At 38.6% G+C, this 19774-nt stretch overlaps 1 protein-coding gene across 2 annotated transcripts in view; it reads right to left on the bottom strand.

Moving 5' to 3' along the window:
- Positions 1 to 607: 607 nt before the first annotated feature.
- The window catches only part of USP32 (ubiquitin specific peptidase 32), a 115022-nt gene continuing 95855 nt past the window's right edge, over positions 608 to 19774 (bottom strand). For both annotated transcript variants that reach the window (XM_084864178.1, XM_084864179.1), the window contains exons 24-34: positions 19443 to 19594; positions 17519 to 17630; positions 15831 to 16042; positions 13531 to 13715; positions 11439 to 11525; positions 10466 to 10586; positions 9131 to 9322; positions 6611 to 6899; positions 4872 to 5302; positions 4101 to 4193; positions 608 to 2887 (exon numbers count right to left, since the gene is read on the bottom strand). In XM_084864178.1, coding sequence (XP_084720304.1) covers positions 2714 to 2887; positions 4101 to 4193; positions 4872 to 5302; positions 6611 to 6899; positions 9131 to 9322; positions 10466 to 10586; positions 11439 to 11525; positions 13531 to 13715; positions 15831 to 16042; positions 17519 to 17630; positions 19443 to 19594 — 2048 coding nt within the window. In that variant the 3' untranslated portion in view covers positions 608 to 2713. The remainder of the gene's footprint in view (positions 2888 to 4100; positions 4194 to 4871; positions 5303 to 6610; positions 6900 to 9130; positions 9323 to 10465; positions 10587 to 11438; positions 11526 to 13530; positions 13716 to 15830; positions 16043 to 17518; positions 17631 to 19442; positions 19595 to 19774) is intronic.

Below are 19774 nucleotides of genomic sequence, written 5' to 3'. Positions count from 1 at the left end.
GACTTCACGTTCATTGACAATTTACCAAGAAACTGTGCCAGGCATTTATATACTTCATTTACTTAATATAAGCCTGAGAGGTAGGCAATCTAATTTTAAAGGTAAACAAACAAGGGGTGAGGCTGAAGGACACACAGCTCCAAATCTTCCACCCTTCTCAATGCTGCCAAATGCCTCTTTGGAGACCTTCCAGAGACAACCAGGGACATTCCTGGTTTCTCAGCAATACCCGGAAATCCAGATCATTTTAAGGCATTATACAAATGAGAGGTCTTACTCTTCTTTACCTTCTCTCCCAACCTGCAGGAAGCTAGTGGAAGACCTCCTCCATCAATTTTCAGTTCACCACCTGTTGTCCATCCTTCTCCCCAACACCCTTCCATATCTTAAAAATAATTTCATAACAGGGATGTGAGCCAAATTTAAATCAGTGTAGATACCTTGCTCTACCTGCAACAGTTTCCATTTTTTCAGAGATGGAGTATCTACTCTCTAAGCCAGGCAAGTATTATTCAAGTAGGGGAGTTAAAACAGGGTCAAAGAGAGAAAAGCTGAAGAATTGGACTTTTTTGGTGTTTACTTGTATAGAGGAAAAATAGCACATAGATGCAGCCACAGTATTTAATTTGTTTGGATAATAGTTACAGATAAACAGATACACTCCATATACAATTACCAATACTTTTTTATACAGTTCATATTTCAGTACATCAACACTATTTTATTTACACTCTATGTACATTAACATATTTCTAAAGTCAGTGCATTGTCAACAAGTTTTATACAGTAATTTACAAGATGAATGTAGTTAATAGTTCATTTAATAAAGTTTCCACTAGTCATGAATTAAAAAAATTAATTACAACCAATATAACAAACATAGATCAAACAACATTAGTAGATTGTGCTACCTGTTTAAATAAAGTATCTGTAAGGAAATTATTTAAAATCTTCCATTTTTTTCATGGGACTTGTCCAGGTAGGAATGGACAGATTTTATATACTGAAAATCATGAAACTATAAAGTATGCATTTTGTCTGACTTCATCTCATTATTCCATTTAGGCCACTCACTTGCAATTATAGTCTTCTGAATAGGGTTTCAACTTAGGAAGGCATTTAAGACAACCTTTCCAACTGCTCTGAGAATAACTGGATAATAAATAGCCTCAGATATCAGAACACAAATGCTGAATTACTTTGGTACCTACTATCTATGAGGAAGAAAAGGAAATGGAACCTGACAATTAATGAGAACCAACTTCCAGGGTCCAGATGAATACAAAAAGACTGAAAAAAAAAAAAGTGAAATATTTACTTTGAATATATATTTTATAACAACACATGAAAAAAGATGCTGCCTGAAATAAATAACATTTACATTTTTGTTCCAGTCTTGAATTATCAGAGAAAAAATAAAGTGAGCAAAGAAACAAAACTTTTGATGACTGCTACTGGGAAATTTAAAAAAAAAAGAAAAAAAAAAAAAGAAAGACAAACACCCAAAACAAAAAAACTGGACATGCAAACAAAATAGAAATTTACTTTTAAAACCACCAATTTCATTAAAAATCAATGTTTGGGATGTATTTTGTTTTTAAACTGAATATGATGGGGGGGAAATACCCCATTCAAGTTAATATATAGCCCTTATAGCCATCAAATATAAACAAGTCTTGAAAAGTTCATTTGTATGTACTCTCTCCTTTTTTAAAGTGCAAAACAAAGAAACAAAGAAAAATAATCACTAATTGTGAAATACCATGTAGCTTTGATGCCATTTTCTTCTCAGAAGCTTTTTGTGCAACACGTGCAAGTGAAGATGGTGCAAACGTTGGCAACTGCCCCACCACACTCAGCAGCAGGGGTGGAACACATTTTCGAGGACACGTAAAGTATCCTCCAAAGTAAGATGCCTCTAACTGAGAGGGCCATTTCGGCGGGATTCCCAGGATGCTTTTTTTTTTTCTTCATAGAGTCTTCCAACCAAGGCCCTGGGTAGAAGGCACACAGCCCTTAAGAGATTCTTCGACTGAGCACACAATTGTGAATAACTCAAACTTGTGACTCCAGTTATATGGCTCTGCCACCATGACTGGTTGTGTTTCAAACACAAACACAACAAAAATAAAAAGAAAAGACATAAAAAAGACTGGGAAAATGCTTTAAAAAGTAAGTGAAAAAACCTGTGTCCATCCCGTAAGAATCCTTTGCACACCTTCATGATCTTGCTTTCTCCATCTTGTTAATATAATGGAATAAAACTTCAGGAAAAAGGAGGTAGCATATCATGTCGTCCCAAGACAACACTATAATTTTTTGTTTTACTTTGACTCCAAGGAAATTCTTAGTATTTTGTTATAATTATTGGTAAACTCTATACTCACTACCTATTTGTTCACATCTGGACAAGCACAATTTAGTTCTTATTTGGTCCCAGGTGGCTGGTGCCAAACCCTTTTGTTTACAGGCTAATGGTGGACTCTGCCTGAAAGTTCTCTACCAGAGAACTTTGTGAGATACTTCCAAACAAAACTATCACTACTGTTATGCTAACTGCTATTTTAATTAGGATTGTTATTTTGTGCTTCAGGGTCACAGGATAAAAATAACTACTTTAGTTAGCTTGCCTTTCAGGGACACTTTTGCCAAATGTTAGCTACGAGGAGTCATCTCCCTTACCACCAGACTGTCTAGCAGCCAGAGTGGTAGCTTACTGTAAAACACAGTACTTTTTGTAATCAGACTCAAAGTCTTCGTCCATGCTGCTTGTGTCTGCCATCTTTTTGCCATCAATCTTTGGCAGAAATTGTGCATAGTCTATCCCCTGCTGCTCATAGAAAAGAATGTAGGCAGAGTCGGTGTCAATTTCATCCGGGTGAAGTTCCTAAAGGGATAAGAAAAGTCTTTAATAATAAAAAAGTCACTACTCTGCTGGCTCTTAATTCTTGCCAGGAAAGAGAAGACCAAGCCTCTTCAATTACTAAACATGTTTGCTTCCAATTGGCTTAACATTTTGGCTATCTCATACCTGTCCCCAAAATAAGCTCCATTATTTTCAGTGTTTGTTTTAGATAAAATATTCTGACTACAGACATGTTAAAAAGAATAGCCAAAAACCTCCCCATCAAATTCTGATAAAAAAACAAGAGCTTTTAATCATTAACTAATACTTTCCCCTCCTTATTACTTGTGTTTTTTTAAAAAATGTGTTTTTATTGATCTTTAGAGAGAGGAAGGGAGAGGAATAGAGAAATAGAAACATCGATTGGCTGCCTCCTGTACGCCCCCTACTGGGTATTGAGCCCACAAAGGGGCATATGCCCTGACTGGGAATCAAACTGTGACCTCCTGGTTGACGCTCAGCTACTGGGTCATAGCGGCTGGGCAACTACTCATGTTTTCATTCTCTTCTCTGCATATCACTTTTGTTCCTTTAACACTAAAGGCATCTAGCCTTGGCCTTTATCAGTAGTTAGAGTGTCAGCCTACACACTGAAGGGTCACAGACCGGTCAAGGACAGGTACCTGAGTTGCAGGTTCGAACCCACAGCCCTGGTTGGGGTATGTGTGGGAGGCAATCAATCCACATGTCTCTCTCACTTCTTTCTTTCTCTCTTCACCCTATCCCTGAACTCTCTCTCCTTCCCTTTACTCTCTCTAAAAAAAATATCAATGGGGCCGAAACCGGTTTGACTCAGCGGTAGAGCGTCGGTCTGCGGACTGAAAGGTCCCGGGTTCGATTCCGGTTAAGGGCATGTACGTTGGCTGTGGGCACATCCCTGGGTAGGGGATGTGCAGGAGGTGGCTGGTCAATGTTTCTCTCTCATCGATGTTTCTGGCTCTCTATCTCCCTCCCTTCCTCTCTGTAAAAAAATCAATAAAATATATTTTAAAAAAAATCAATGGGAAAAACATCCTCAGATAAGGATTAACAAACAAACAAACAAAAAACAAAACAAAAAATACTAAAGGCATCTATATACTGTTTCTAACAGAAATATCTATTCCATTTAGGAGAAAGTCCATTATTTAAACAAATATCCCTCAGAATTGCTGACATTTTTGCTTTCCTTTATTCAAAGATTGGGAATATCTACCTTACAGCTGCTGTCATTGTAACAGTACCACTTGCTGTTTGGGTTTTTGGCATAAGTGACGTAATGGCCCCCGCCCAGAATTCCTGAATGGCACTGGAAGAGAAGAAAGTGGAGGTATGTTAGTAGTTAACAGAACTGTTCAGGGAACACTACTAAGATCCGATTAGGAAAACACTAATCACTTAGGTCCGTGGTCAGCAAACTGCGGCTCGTGAGCCACATGCAGCTCTTTGGCCTCTTGAGTGTGGCTCTTCCACAAAAAACACGGCCTGGGCAAGTCTATTTTGAAGAAGTGGAGTTAGAAGAAGTTTAAGTTTAAAAAATTTGGCTCTCAAAAGAAATTTCCATCATTACTATTGATATTTGGTTCTGTTGACTAATGAGTCTGCCAACCATTGACTTAGGTGACCAAGAAGGAAAGTTTTGGAATCATCTAACCTTTCTCCAAAATTTCAAAATTCAAAAGTCCCAAATCTAAATATTTTGTAGTTGCAATTATTCTTTAGAAAGCAAAAATTTCTTGGGAGCACACAATTGTGAATAACTCAAACCTGTGACTCCAGTTATAATAATTACATGACTATACCCATATTACTCTATGAGCATCTTGGATTTTATCTGGAAGGCCAAAATACCTATTGCTAACTTTTTCTATCACCAACCTCAATGTTTAGGAAATAAGCAAGCATTGAAAAAAAATGAATGAATGATGAATGAACAAATCACTGAAAAATGCAGATCATTCTGAAAACCATACAATATACCACTTACCGAAATTGCATATAGGTTATAAATAGGATTAACACGAATATCTTCTCTTTGGTCATCAGTGCTGTCTTCTTCACTGTGGTTTTCAAGCTGACCATTGCTGTAGCCATTGCCACAGATATTGCCATATGCCTCATGTTCATAAAGAAATCCATTGGCCAAAGCTACTTCGTGGTCCTGAGGGGTAACCAGCTCAGGCTGGCTGCCCCCCAGCATGTGCCCTTGGCTCAAGGCATCAGCCAGCTCAGAAACAGTCCCATTCTCTTTGCTGGCATCCAAGTTCTCCTTACTACTCGTCAGTTTATTTTTGCTGCCAAGCTGGGGTAGCCGAAGCCTGCCTTTGCTCCTCCCTAAAGTCCGTGGGCTACTGTTAGGGCTGCTGTTTTTGCTGGATGGACAGCTGGCTCCACCTTTTCTTGATGAAGAAGGTGAACCTGTCAAAGGGAAAAGGGAAGATTCATAAAACTCAAATGCCACAAATTAAGCTAGCCACCAAATGGTAACTTTGAAGCCACCTTCACAAGTGTACACATAAAAGTAGACTGGGAGTCCTCACTGGCTACTTTTTAGTTCCTATTATGTAGCCAATAAGGAACTAAAAATATCAAGCCCTGAAAATGCAGCAATGTCCTGAAAATGTAAATTACCATGTAGGAACTTAGAAAATAGTAAAAAGGTGATTTAGGTCAGATTCAGTTTAAAACAATATTATTAGACTAAGGCCTCAAGGAGTTTTACAAATGTATTTTCTTCTCTGTCTTGTATGTAAAATTAGATTAAAAATACAATCACTAATTATTTAACACTTAGTATTACTAAGCATAGTATTGGAAACTCTCTATTATCTTTACCTCTCACAACAAACCTGTAAGATAGTAGGTCTTAAACATTTTTGGTCACAGCCCCACCCACTTCCTTATATACCCTTAAAAGTTGTTGATGGCTGAAAACGGTTTGGCTCAATGGATAGAGCATTGGCCTGCGGACTGAAGAGTTCCAGGTTCGATTTTGGTCAAGGGCATGTACCTTGGTTGTGGGCACAGCCCCAGTAGGGGCTGTGTAGGAGGCAGCTGATCAATGTTTCTCTCTCATCAATGTTTCTAACTCTCTATCTCTCTCCCTTCCTCTTTGTAAAAAAATCAGTAAAATATACTTTAAAAAAAAGTTGTTGATGACCTCTAGAACTTTTGTTTTATGGGTTGTACCTATCAATATTTACCATAGTAGGAATTAAAATGGAAGGATCTAAAATAAATATACAAGCATATACTTCACCAATATTATCACAACATGCTGGCTCTGACTTCACTGTACACTTGTGAGAGAATGGCAGCGAGAAGGTATATAATGTCTTACTATTTTTATGAAAATAGTTCTGATCCTCCAGGCCCTCAGGGACACTATATGGGTTCCTGGACCACACTTTGAGAACCTCTGCTGTAAGGGAACAATAATGATAACTACCATTCGTGCTTTACTCCTGTTATGAAACTCTCACACTCTGTGAACTTAGTATTATCTCAATTTCCTACATAAAAAAATAGATGCAGGGAGGCTGTATCTCTTGCTAAAAGTCACATAGTTCAAATCTAGATAGGTCTGATTCTAGATAAGTTTGTTCCATCTCATTAAGCTGTTGCTCTGGAGTGGAAGGGAGAGGAAAACATGCCATCTACAGGGGTCCCGGGAGAGCTCCCCTCAGGGTAGTATCTGGGCTTCAGGAGGTCCCGAGGCTTCTTCACCTTTAGGGCTACCGCTGATGTTTGCGCTGAGCGAGGATGGGCTCTTGCTCAGGAGCACATCCTCTTCCCCAGCGGAGTTCTGGGCATCCATTTTCTTCACCTCTCCTGCCGGAACCCTGGTCTCACAGAAGTTATCCCCCTGGGGTGTGACTGGTTTCCGCTGGCAGAGAGCCGGGTCTCTTGGTACCAAAAAAGCACTAGGGTCAAAACTTTCACGAGGAAATTTAACAATTTTCTGTGACTTTATCCATCGGCCATTTACAAATTGAAATCGTTTAAGATGAATAATCTGGAGAAGAAAAGGCAGAAAACACTAGGATTAGAGGGTTCCAAAGATACAAAACAGATCTTGAACATGTGAATCTTCAAGAATATATAACATACCATTTTTTTGGGGGGAAAAACAGATTTAATTATGTAACACAGTTATCAGTAGGGCCACTGCCCTTTAGCTATATGGTTACCATGGTAATCTCCCTAATTTCATATACTCTGTATATCCGAAACTCTCTTTTCCAATTTCTTCAACATCCTTGGAGCCTATATTTGCATGTATCCCTCTGCTTTCTAGTTTGTGATCCACACTGATCTCTACATCTCTCTAATATCATAGAAGAAAAATGGAGTTTTTAAATTAGATGAGATTCACCCAATCTCCGACTGCACATTTCTCCTTTCCTACCATATCCTTTGATGACTACCAGGAAATTCTAAAGAGCATAAGAATCTCCCTACTTTTCTGGCTTGTCTTCTTTTCAAGAGCAATGAATTCCTCCAGATTCATACAGTGTTTAAGTTCTGTAATACAGGCACAGATATTTGGTGGCTACCTCTACACTAGATGCTTAACAATTTACTGTTAATATAAAGATAATCCCTTCTTATCCACACTGGTGTGTGGATATCATAGAAACCCAACAAGCTCTCAACAAAACATTTTTTCATCATTGTTTTTTATTTATTTACTTTTAGTCCTCACCTGAGGATATGTTTTTATTGATTTTTAGAGAGACAGAAAGGGGGAGCGGTAGGGGGAGGAAAGGAAGAAGGAAGAAAGGGGAGAAAGAGAGGGGGGAGAAAGAGGGAGAGGGAGGAGAGTGAGAGGGAGAGGGAGAGGCAGAGGGAGAGGGAGAAATTGATTGGTTGCTTTCCGAATGTACCCTGACTGGTAATTGAACGCAAAACCTTATGTTGTATGGGATAACACTTAACCAACTTGGCCACCCAACCGGGGCCCTCATTATTATTTTTTAAAATATATTTTAAATTTATTTCAGAGAGGGAGGGAGGGGGAGTGAGAGAGAGAGAGAGAGAGAGAAACATCAATGATGAGAATCATCAATCGGCTTCCTCCTGCATGCCCCACATTGGGGATTGAGTCCGCAACCCATGTATACTAGTATGTCCCGACTGGGAATTGAACCATGACCTCCTGGTTCACAGGTTGATGCTCAACCACTGAGCCATGCTGGTTGGACTCATTATTTTTTAAAGACCTCAAAAAACAGTTCTTATAAATAAATGCCTTTACTCCAATCTAATACATGTCCAAGATAAGTTTTATGTGATGGTTATAAGAATATATATAATTGTCAAAACTCATCAAACTAGGTATTTTAAATCTATGCATTTAATTCTGTGTTAATTATAACTCAAGTAAAAAAAAACAAAAAAAAAAAACAAAAAAAACAAAAAAAAACAACAAAAAAACAAAACACTATCCCCTTCCTACCTGCATGTCCCTAAGCCTGCTCTGGCCTTCTTTCCTTCCCTCAGTTCTTTTCCCTATAGCTAGCTAGGCAAAATTATTAATTACTTGTACATTCTTCCCCAGTTGTTCTAGATTAATATAAACTTAATCTACACTCACAGTTTTACAGAGTAGTAGGAAGAAAACATGAATAAAAAAATTCATATAAGATCTGGTTAAAATACACCACTGCCGTACAGTTACACTTATGATATCTCCACTCTTAAGGAAAAGGCTTTCTTAAATGATTTAAAAAAATTGTCACTTCAAACTCATCTGAAAAACAACAGGAGAGTTTCCTAATCCATGAAGGGAGAAGTCAGAAGTAAATAAAATTCAAAAGAATACAAAAGCCCCATTGCACATGTGTGCTGTGGCCATGAGACCCAGCTGTTCTTCTACAATCCACTAACGATGAGCCTAAAGCTCTCTTTCTCCCTAGAGTCAGAAGTGCTTTCACTTCCTTTTACAGTTCAAATTCACCGGGTTGTACCACTGTTGACCCTTCTTACACATTGTGTGGAATGGCAGTTACTGGTTTACATGACTTTTCTCCCCTTTTTAGTAGTCTGCTCTTTAGGAACAAGAACTAGCAAATACCTGTAGAACAATTAATTTCTGTGTGCAACACAAAAATTTTGCAGAGCAAAAGTGTCTTAAGCATTGCTGAGGGGAGGGTTTTATTCTCAAAAATAACAAAAACTATTTGTTCACGACTTCTTTCCTTTTTGCCAGACTCTTGCTCTCTCTGAGGTAGGACTGTAACGTACCAGGACTGGGGGAAGCCTCCAGAGATCCAGCTTCTTGGTTGCTAAGCAGTGGGTCTTACACTTGGAGCAGTAGTACATCTCATTTTCCCCCAGCTCCTCCTCACTGGTGAAAGCACGGAGACAGTTGTCCAGATTGATGGGCTCAGCTTGTGCTCGCCGACTCTGTTCTACACTCTCATGCTCATCAGCAACCTGTAAGTGGACGAAATAGGAAGAATAGGGGGAGAAGGTGAGTGGGGAAGGGAGCAAGTTTAAAATGGTCACCTGGCTAGGCATAATCCTCTAGGTCAGTGGTCAGCAAACTCATTAGTCAACAGGGTGGCAAACCTTGGTTCTCCAGCCGCATGTGGCTCGCAAGCCACAGTTTGCCGACCACTGCTCTAGGTGATTGACCCTCATTTTATTCTACATGAAGAAAAAGATGGTCAGCAGGGCAGTGCAGTTGGAGGGACCAGGACTGCAAGGGAGGGCAGTTGGGGGGGGACCAGGCCTGCAAGGGAGGGCAGTTAGGGGTGATCAGGACTACAGGGGAAGGCAGTTAAGGGCAATCAGGCTGGCAGTGGAGTGGTTAGGGGGTGATCAGGCTGTCAGGCAGAAGTGGTCAGGGGCAATCAGGAAGGCAGCCAGGTGAGCCATTCGGAATCAGCAGTCCTGGATTGTGAAAGGGATGTCCGACTGTCCAAGCAGGGGAGTTTCAGACATCCCTTGAGGGGTCCCAGATTGGAGAGGGTACAGGCTGGGCAGAGGGACACACACCCAATGCATGAATTTTGTGCATCGGGCCTCTAGTAATTAATAAACAGGCAGTGAGATACTTACTGATTGGTATGTCATGCCCAGAGAATATAACTTCTTAATTACACCTAGAATCTTGTTACAAGATTTACTTATTGTATTTTTTAACTTTAAAGGCCAGTGTGGCTCAGTTGGTTGGAGCATCATTCCATACACCAAAAGGTGGTGGGCTTAATTCCCACTCAGGGCACATAACCAGCTTGTGGCTTTGATCCCCAGTTGTGGTGCATTCAGGAGGCAATCAATTGATGTGTCGTGTCCCCCCCCCCTCCCCCGCCTCTCTCTCTCCTGTCCACAATCTAAACCAATAAAGAATTTTTTTTTTGTCTTTTAATAAAGCCCAATACAATTATCTCTAGAAGTGGGAAAACGGAAACATCCATGTAATCCAAGACAATATATTAAGTGCCATAGAGAATGCCAATGAATGTTTTTCTGGCTGTACTTAAATTGCATATAACAGAAATGGCATAATATAGTTAAACCGGGACAAATTTTAAATATAAAAACAATCATCTTGCCATGGCACTGGGTACTCACCCTTTCCTGTGATGTTTGATAGCGGAGGTGAAGGGCTGTGGGGTCCCAATCTACAGCAATACAGGCATTTCCAATGAAAGCTTTGTCTTCCCCACAATCTATTTTACAGCCTCTGCAAAATCTAAAGGCAGAAAAAAGATATACTGAGGAAGGAATAATTATGAAGGAATAATTTTTTTTTAATCAGAAATATTTTTCCTTTCTACAGTTCTTGGGTTTACAGTTTGTCCTGGGCTTCTTACTTCAGACTAATACATGCATGAATATCCTAGCTAATAAAGAGGGAATATGCTAATTGACCATCACGTCCTCAAAGATGGCAGTGCCTAGAGCCACAAGATGGCGCTTGTCTCTAGAATCCCCCAGTCTCCTCAGCCTCCCAGCTGCCCAGGGCTGGCCTGAGGCACGGGCAAGCCTCAGATGTCGGCTGCCCAGCCACCCAGGGCCACCTAAGGCTCAGGTAACCAGGGCTGGCTGAGGATTGCGCTGCTGGCAGTGGCAGCAGCAGAGGTGTGATAGGGGTGTCACCTCCCACCCCTGAGGGCTCCCAGACTGAGAGGGGGGCTGAGGGACCCCCTTCCAGTGCATGAATTTTCATGCACCAGGCCTCTAGTATGTTAATAATTATTAGTATTTCAGGGAATCATGCTTATTACTTTTTAAGTCTTTGGCTTTTCAAAGTACTTGATAACCATTTATTAATTCATATAACTATATGAACTTTGTAGCAAAGAAGTACTATGGGAATTGGATATTTGAGATAATGTTGGTCATAAACTATGAATTTGATGAGATGAGAGAGTTCAAAATACCAGATGTCACAAGAGTATAACGTATACAGACTTCACAAGGAAGAGATGATGAACAATTCCCAAGTTTGTTTCAACTTTTCAGTCTAAAACTGAGAAATCTTATTAAAAAGTTATAATATCTGGAGCTACTAAACTTTTTCTTTTGCAGAAGATTACTTTACCTATACCATGGGCACCAAGCACAGGAGTTCCCATCTTTTTGCACAACTCGTAGAGTGAATGGATATTGATAGCCCATACTGTCATCACTGAAACAGAACATACACCAAAGATTGTAAGAAACATTTCTGATTTGAGCAATCAACTCTTTTTCATCTTCCCATGAAATAATCCTCGGAAGGGGCATCCGTTGTCGTAGCATGCTCACATTTACAGCTCCATGCTGCTTATCCTAACCCATTAGCTGGGCCCTGTACCACCCCCACACAGGGCTCCCAAGCTGTATCCCTGCTTTCAGAATTATAGACATACTAGACTGTCAGAGTCTCTGAGAGAGTCCATGTGGGAGGATAAGCTAATCAAACACCAATTATCCGTCAGCCCTAATCCTATCAGAAGACTTAATTCAGAGTAGGCTAAAATAATTAGATCTTTCCATGGCAAGAACATTGACACATCACAGAAGGCTGAAAGATCATGTTTTTTGTTTGTTGTTTTTAGAAAAAGTGAAAGGGAGAGTGGAGGGGAGGGAGAGAGAAAAAACCATGTGAGAAAGACACATTGATTGGTTGCCTCCCACATTTGCCCTGCCCAGAGCCAGGGATCAAACCGCAACCCAAGTAAGTGTCCTTGACCAGAAATCAAGCACTCCACCTTTCAACCAGAGGACCAATGCTCTAACCATTGAGCAAATTGGTCAGGGCTCATAATGGTTTTTAGAGACATTGACTATATATTTAGAAGTTTTCTTTAATCAGAACCCCTGATCTGGCACATGCTAGGTAACTCTTTTCCTTTGTCTTAACTACTTAAAGCTATAAACTATAAAACATTAATTTTAGAGTAACATCTTTTAACTATAAGATAGCCTTCTGAGGTCTCAACTTAAAAAAAAAAAAAGTATGTATTGCTAAGAAGCAATGCAAAGAATATACTTTATGGCTCAGTTGGCAACTGGTAGTGGCTACTGATGGTAATGAAGCCATGATAAGGACGCACTAACTGTAACCTTGTCTTATCTAATCATCAAACGACCCCAAACCATAACAAAGTACCTGCTAGCTAATAGAACTTCTTTTACTTTCTTTACTCAGTTCACAAAGAGGCAAAACTCTCATTTGCACAATTATAGCAAGAAAATGATCTACAATTCAACTGAGATATAAATAAGGGACTACAATTCCAATGATTGTTAGAAGAAATACATTTAGTAATCCAATAGAATAGTGGTAGGAGGAATGGAAAGAAAACAGAAGGTGTTTATTCTTTATTCTTATGAAATATAATAATTTATTATGAAATTATTCCATATTAAAATGACATCGTAGGGAAACAATCCAACTGTTACGGCATGAGACTTTTTCAGAATTCACGTATAGATATATATATATTTTTTGAATTATAATTTTATTTATTTATTTATTTATTTATTATTATTTTTTTTTTGCCCCCCTCCCTCCTTCCCGTACATACCCTCCCTCCCCAGAGTTCCATGTCCATTGGTTGAACCTATATGGATGTACACAAGTTCTTCGGTTGATCTACTATCTCCCCCAGATCTTCCTCCCCTCCCCTCTGTAATTCGACAGTCTGCCTGTTGTTTTACTGTCTCTATATCTGTCTCTTGGTTCATCAATTTATAATGTTCTTTATCATCCACAAATGAGTGAGGTCATGTGGTGTTTCTCTTTCATTGATTGGCTTATTTCACTCAGCATGATGTTCACGTATAGATATGTACACTATTGCTCCCACTATGAATTTCAGAGGGTTGAGATGATACAAATTCCCTGGTGAATTCATACTTCAATTTTGCAGTAAAAGTCATAAATATTACCTGAAGCATTTAAAGCAGCAGGAGGGATTAGTGAATAAAAGGATTATTAGACACTAGAATGTCTAGGTGAAGAAAGGAATCTGTATAGACTCTCCTACTCACAAGATCAAACCAAATGGATGAATTATATGCCCCCTGAATAGTTCTTCAAAGAGTATTTAAACCTACATAAAATGGGTCCTATAAGTCACACAGAATTCATATACATTCTCCTGGAGTTTGGAAACCACAGGTCTAAGCTGATCCCCTGAACTCACCAATCCTGAGCATGGTTACTAGCTTCCTGAGGTGGGAGTGGGCTGGCTAATCGAGATACTTGAATCCAAACTGAATCATATAGGTCTTTCTTCCGGGTATGCACAGTGCATGGAACAATCAGTGGCATTCCAAAGAGGCTGGGGCGATTCTTCTGAGATGACAGGAAATATAATTCTGTCCTCATCTATAAGCATAAACAAGAGAAGAGAGAACTGAGAAGAGAGGCCTCTCATTCCTCCCTTTTGTTCTTCTACAACTACCAATAACATGCATCACTATCAATTTCAAATTAGTCACTACTACTCTTTATTAACATGAAAAAAAAACTTACAGTGGAATCACTGGAAGGTGGAGGTGCTACCAATTTCAGTGTGGCTATCTATCAAACTTGGATTTTCAGCATTTAATATTTTCAAACTAGTTTTCTCTGATAAACATTTCATATACACACACTGAATCATATGTAAAAACTAGTAATTGTTTTGTAGCTCAAGGCTTTTAAGCAATTAAAACCCTTTCTCTAGAAAGTATGGCACTAAACCAATACTCCCTCAAAATACAATTTTCAGAAAATAAGCTGCTGACAACTGGAGACCTTTAGAGACTTATGAAATCAGTCATTTAATTTTGTAACTATTTATCCACTTTCCTAAAAGCAGCTGAATGGCTATGGTATTTTTTAATTTTTAAAATATGTGACAAATTAAAAGTAAGGTAAAATTTAAAAATACTTGCTTTGAGTATGTTAAGTTGAAATTCTTTAATAAAGATACTGCACAGAATTAGCTTGAAAATGGTTGCTTAATAAAACAAAAACTTAGTATAATAGATTGTTGGGAGTTCAGGATTATTCAAAAAAGCTCCTAAGCACTGAGACATTTAATACTTTTGGTTAGCCTTTATGTAGTAGTTAGAGAAGCCAAGTCAATAATTTATAAACTTACTAAGGGTTAGCTAGTTTCCAATTGAAAATATTTTTATTTCTGATTCTCAAGCATTTTATTTTACAATTATTCAATTAAGCTTAGCTAAATACATGATTTTAAGGCCCTATTTCATGTGTTGGTATTATTATTATTGTTACTAGAGGCCCAGTGCAGGAAATTCGTGAAAGGGGAGGTGGGGATGGAGAATGTTCCTCAGCCTGGCCTGCACCCTCTCCAATCTGAAACCCTTTGGGGTTCAGAGTTCTTAATATAATCTCATAATACTTAGTTAAAAAAAAAAAAAAAAAAAAAAAAAAGCCCTAGCCAGTTGGCTCAGTGGATAGAGCATCAGCCTGTGGACTAAAAGATTCCAGGTTCAATTCTGGTTAAGGGCACATGCCTGGGTTGAGGGCTAGGTCTCTGGTAGGGGACATGCAGGAGGCAGCCGATCAATCACTCTCATCACTGATGTTTCTATCTCTCCCCCTCCTTCTCTCTTCCTCTCTAAAAGTAATAAAAAAAATATATTAAAAAAGAAAAAGATGTGGGGAAATGCATGAATCACCCAATTATTTTAGCTAATGGGACCTGTAGAAACTTTTCAAATCACAAATGTATCCTGTAATTCTGTAGGCTATTCACTCATACAATTCTGTCTAAAATATGGTCCATAGAACTATGTATCATCTACATAGTCAGAAACTCACTTTAGTCAAGAATTACTAATTCAAAGAATTAGCAAAAATCAAACATCTATGTGACCACGAGTCAGGTCAACAAATAGAATATAACCAACACTCCAAAAGCCGCCCTCTTGCTTCCTTTCCATCACAAATTCTTCCTTCCTTCTAAAGGAAGTTGGAAGGGGTAAGAAAGAATTATCCCCTAAAGCCTTTGAAGGGAGCACAGCCCTGTCGAGACCTTGATGATGGACTCTGGCTTCCAGAACTGTGAAAGAATAAATTTGTTGTTTTAAGCCACCAAGTTTGTGGTAATTTGTCACAGCAGTCCTAGGAAACAACTTAGCTTGCCCAAGAACATTTTTGGTGCCCTTCCACCCCTGAGCAAACAAATAAACAGAACTTTCTCCAAAGACATCCATACTTATGTGGTAGAGAAGATGTACTTACCTACATGAACTTACCTATAAGAGGCACACACTTTTAAAAGAAAATAGTATGTACTACTACTATTCTGTTGCCGCTTAAAAATGAATGAGAAATGGCATTTCATACACAGGCTATGATCCCTTACAATAGCATACATAACACATTGAAAGTGTACAAAAAGAAAATTTTGCAAAAATAGAAAAATGGATGTCTCACAAATGACACTGGCAAGACCAGCAGTCACTTGCCTAACATCAAACTAACCATTTTTCGGTGGACTGCAATGATGTAACCTGTAAAGGGATTGTCAGGAAAAGATGGCATATGACCATTCACCATTCCATTTGTTAAGATCTTCTCAGTTCCACATGGCACAATAGTGTTTGGCATTCCATTGGGGATGAATATTGGTCGGGGCAGGTCCCCATTGGTGGTTAAGGTTAACATTCCATTTGTGGATGGGGAAGAGGAGATATCTACAAATTCAAAGATAAATACAGCACCATAAACTTATGGTACTTCCTATTTTCTCTCTCTCAAATATTGTGAGGATCGAAACTACTGATAGTAGTCTCTTTTAACCAAGGACAAGAAGAAATTATAGTTCACATAACAATTCTAGATTGATCAGAAGATTTTAATTTCCGATTTTACTTCTATAACTCACTCTTAAGACTAAATGGCAAAGAAAGATTAACTTTTGGGAAGTGTAAGTCGAATTTTTGCAGAAATCTTTAGTAGCACCATGTTGTGGCACCCAAACAGTTCTACCACTTGTTTTCTTTTTCCTCTCCTCTAAAAATTAATTTCTCCTTTCCTCTAAAAATGTTCTGTCAAGTGTGACAGTCTCTAGCCAGAAACTAGAATCTTTTCCTTTTAATTACTTTATTTTTTTAAATTTATTTTTTAGAGCAATTTTAGATTCACAGCAAAATAAAGAAGGTGCAGAAATCTCCTACATATCCCTTGCCCCTACACAAGCATAGTTCCCCCCCAACAACTCTTCTTCCAGAGTGGTACATCTGTTATAAAAGATATTGCTTTTTAAATTAAAATGAAGTACATTTCCTCAGTCCCATAAGTCACATTTCAAGGGCTCAACAGTCCATGTGACTAATGTATACTGCATTGAATTGTCAAGATTACAGAAAATTTCCATCACTGCAGAGAGTTCTATTGGCCAGTGAAGATCTCAATTAAAAAGCATTATTAGCCAAAACTGGTTTGGCTCAGTGGTAGAGCGTCGGTCTGCGGACTAAAGGGTCCAAGGTTCGGATTCCGGTCAAGGGCATGTACATTGGTTGCGGGCACATCCCCGGTAGGGTGTGTGCAAGAGGAAGCTGGTCGATGTTTCTCTCTCATCAACGTTTCTATCTCTCTATCTCTTTCCCTTCCTCTCTGTAAAAAATCAATAAAATATGTTAAATAAAAAAAGCATTATTAAATCATTTACCAATCAGTCTTATCTATTTAGTGCCAATCAGAGAAGTACTTCATAATTGCGAAATGGACCTAATTATCAACAGTATAAAAAAGAATAAACTGTATCAATGGCCAAAAGATTCATTAGATGACCATATTAAATCACATGCAAATATTTGATAAGCAAACTCCTTTTTAGTCATATTGATTATCATGTTTTCTGATAGTATACTCTTCTCACACCAGCTATTGCCATGTTAGTATTAGGTAAAAGAGCAAAAAGAGATCTAAATTCCAGTGGTAAATTAACTCATAACTAATCTACTTAACTTAGTTACTTAGGTTCTCTGAATTCTAGGTTCCTCATCTAAAAATGAAGAATTTGAGCCAAATCACCACAAAAGTTTCCTTCAGCCTCCAATATTCCTTTGCTCTAGTATCCTCAGCCCAAACAAATATAAGAAGGATGATAACCCTTAGCCCAGAATTTAAAGCTGAAATCAGGGAAAGCAGCTCTAGTTCTATCATACCTGTCAGTATTGGACTAGAAGCTGAAACTGGAGATCCAGGGATGGGAATTTCAAATGCACACAGAGATCCACTCACTGAGAGTCGTACTTTTTGGTTGTCCTGAGGGAAATTCTATAGAAAAAGAGACAAGGTGAGAGATGTTTCAGATAAGATGGAAAATGAATTCTGTGATATATTTGAAGCGAATGTCTTAAATGTTTTTATCACTAAATAAACAAGATGAATGAACAATATTTCTCAAATCACTAAAAGATGAAAGCTTGATAAGTTAACTGCACTGACAAAACCATTATCTATCCCTTTCCACATAAAGGAAATATGTTGTGTATAACTGGTTTTTAAGTTTTGTCCTTCAATTCAGGCATCTAAACCCAAGACTCTCAGAGAGATCTCACTTTTGCATTACATATGAACAAAATGTCAAGAAGGTGGGGGAACTTGTTCAGAAACCCCAAAGATAAATATAAATAATACCAATGGTACGAGCTCAATTTAGGATTGGCAATATATTTATTAAATTGCTTGTTTCTCCAGCTGGAATTCAGGAGGAAGTGATTTGTGTCCATTTATTTTTACTCTTTAAAGTCTTAGTGTGTTGAAGGCCAACTATACATATCCCATATAATAAAAGCATAATATGCTAAGAGTCTAGTTGACTGGTTGGCCATTCAACTAATCAAATCATAATATGCTAATGATATACTAAGGCTGCTCAACTGCTTGCTATAACATGCATTCACCACCACAGGATAGACACTCTGACTGGTAGGTTAACTTGCTGCTGAGGTCTGGCTGAGGGAGATGGACCGGACACACCCTGGAGCCCTCCCACCCTCCCTCCCCAGCTGGCCAACTTTCTGCATCGCTCCCAGTCTCTCCCCAGTCTGATGGTGCACAGGTGGGGTCTCTTGGCCTGGTGTGAGCCCTCTTGCAATCTGTGACCCCTTGGGGAATGTCAGAGAGCTGGTTTCAGCCTGATCCTCCAAGCCAGGCTGAGGGACCCCACTGGCGAACAAATTCATGCACTGGGCCTCTAGTTCATAAATAAATACTAAAAACACATATTCATAAATACATAAAATACTTTAACCTAGAATAATTCTGATGACAATGGTAATACAGAAGAGCTGTCAAGCACAGCAGCAGCAGTCACTGGAGGACATCTACTGTAGTAACACAGCTAGGTCACTCTATGTAGGCAGTCTTGGTTTACATAATTCCCTTCTTTTAAAAATACCAACATGGCCCTAACTGGTTTGGCTCAGTGGATAGAGCATCGGCCTGAGGACTAAAGGGTCCCAGGTTTGATTCCAGTCAAGGGAATGTACCTTGGTTGCAGGCACATACCCAGTAGGGAGTGTACAGGAAGCAGCTGATCAATGTTGCTCTCTCATCGATGTTTCTAACTCTCTATCTATCTTCCTTCCTCACTGTAAAAAATCAATAAACTATATATATTTAAAAATATCACCATGATGATTTTTTTTTTTTTTTTTTTTTTTTTTTTGGCGGTACGAGAGGCCTGGGCCTTTATTGGTCACAACGGGGAGTGGAAGAGGAGGGGACAGGACGGCTCCGGATCCCGTGGCGGCTTCCGACCCCGCAACCGGCCCCGGAAAAAAAATATCACCATGATTATTAATCCTTTATTCTGGCAGATAATTCTTTTAAATTTCTGGGATGGAAAAAAAAATTTTTTTCTGGGGGGGAGATTTTTATGTTTATTTAAGCCAAACTAACAAAATATGTTGGGGAGCAAGATCTCAAATGTTCTAGAGAATGGTATGGAAGACTTGACAATTTTTTTTGTTCAGTTGTTGCATTTTAATATCTTGCTCAGTCACTTAACATCATAATTAATGGAGAAAACTGTTTTTTGAAGGACAGAATCAAGGGTTTCCTACAAAGAATAGGAAATATTACCTTTATGTTGGAACCATGTACTTCTGCAAGAAGGATTTGTTCCGATTTAAGTCCACAGAGATCACTCAGCTGTTTTTTTAAACCTGTGTACTTTTCATCCATATTCAGTCTTAGTCCATAACGTACAGGGGTAGTACCATCCAACTTAATAACTAGTAATGAGAAAAGATCTATTATCAATAAAATGTGTGTGTGTGTCTATGACTTGAAAATGAAAACATTTCAATATAGAATTTTTATTTTATATGCAAACACTACAATAGATGATACGTAGGGATTATATTAAAATCGTTTTATTTTTTAAAATGCTCATCTGATATGGAAAAGTGAGT

This window comes from Pipistrellus hanaki (genome assembly GCF_964339955.1).
Source record: "Pipistrellus hanaki genome assembly, chromosome: 16".
In the NCBI taxonomy this organism is placed as follows: Eukaryota; Metazoa; Chordata; class Mammalia; order Chiroptera; family Vespertilionidae; genus Pipistrellus; species Pipistrellus hanaki.
The sequence above is the reverse complement of the archived record's forward strand: the minus strand, read 5'-3'. Positions and strand labels throughout refer to the sequence as shown.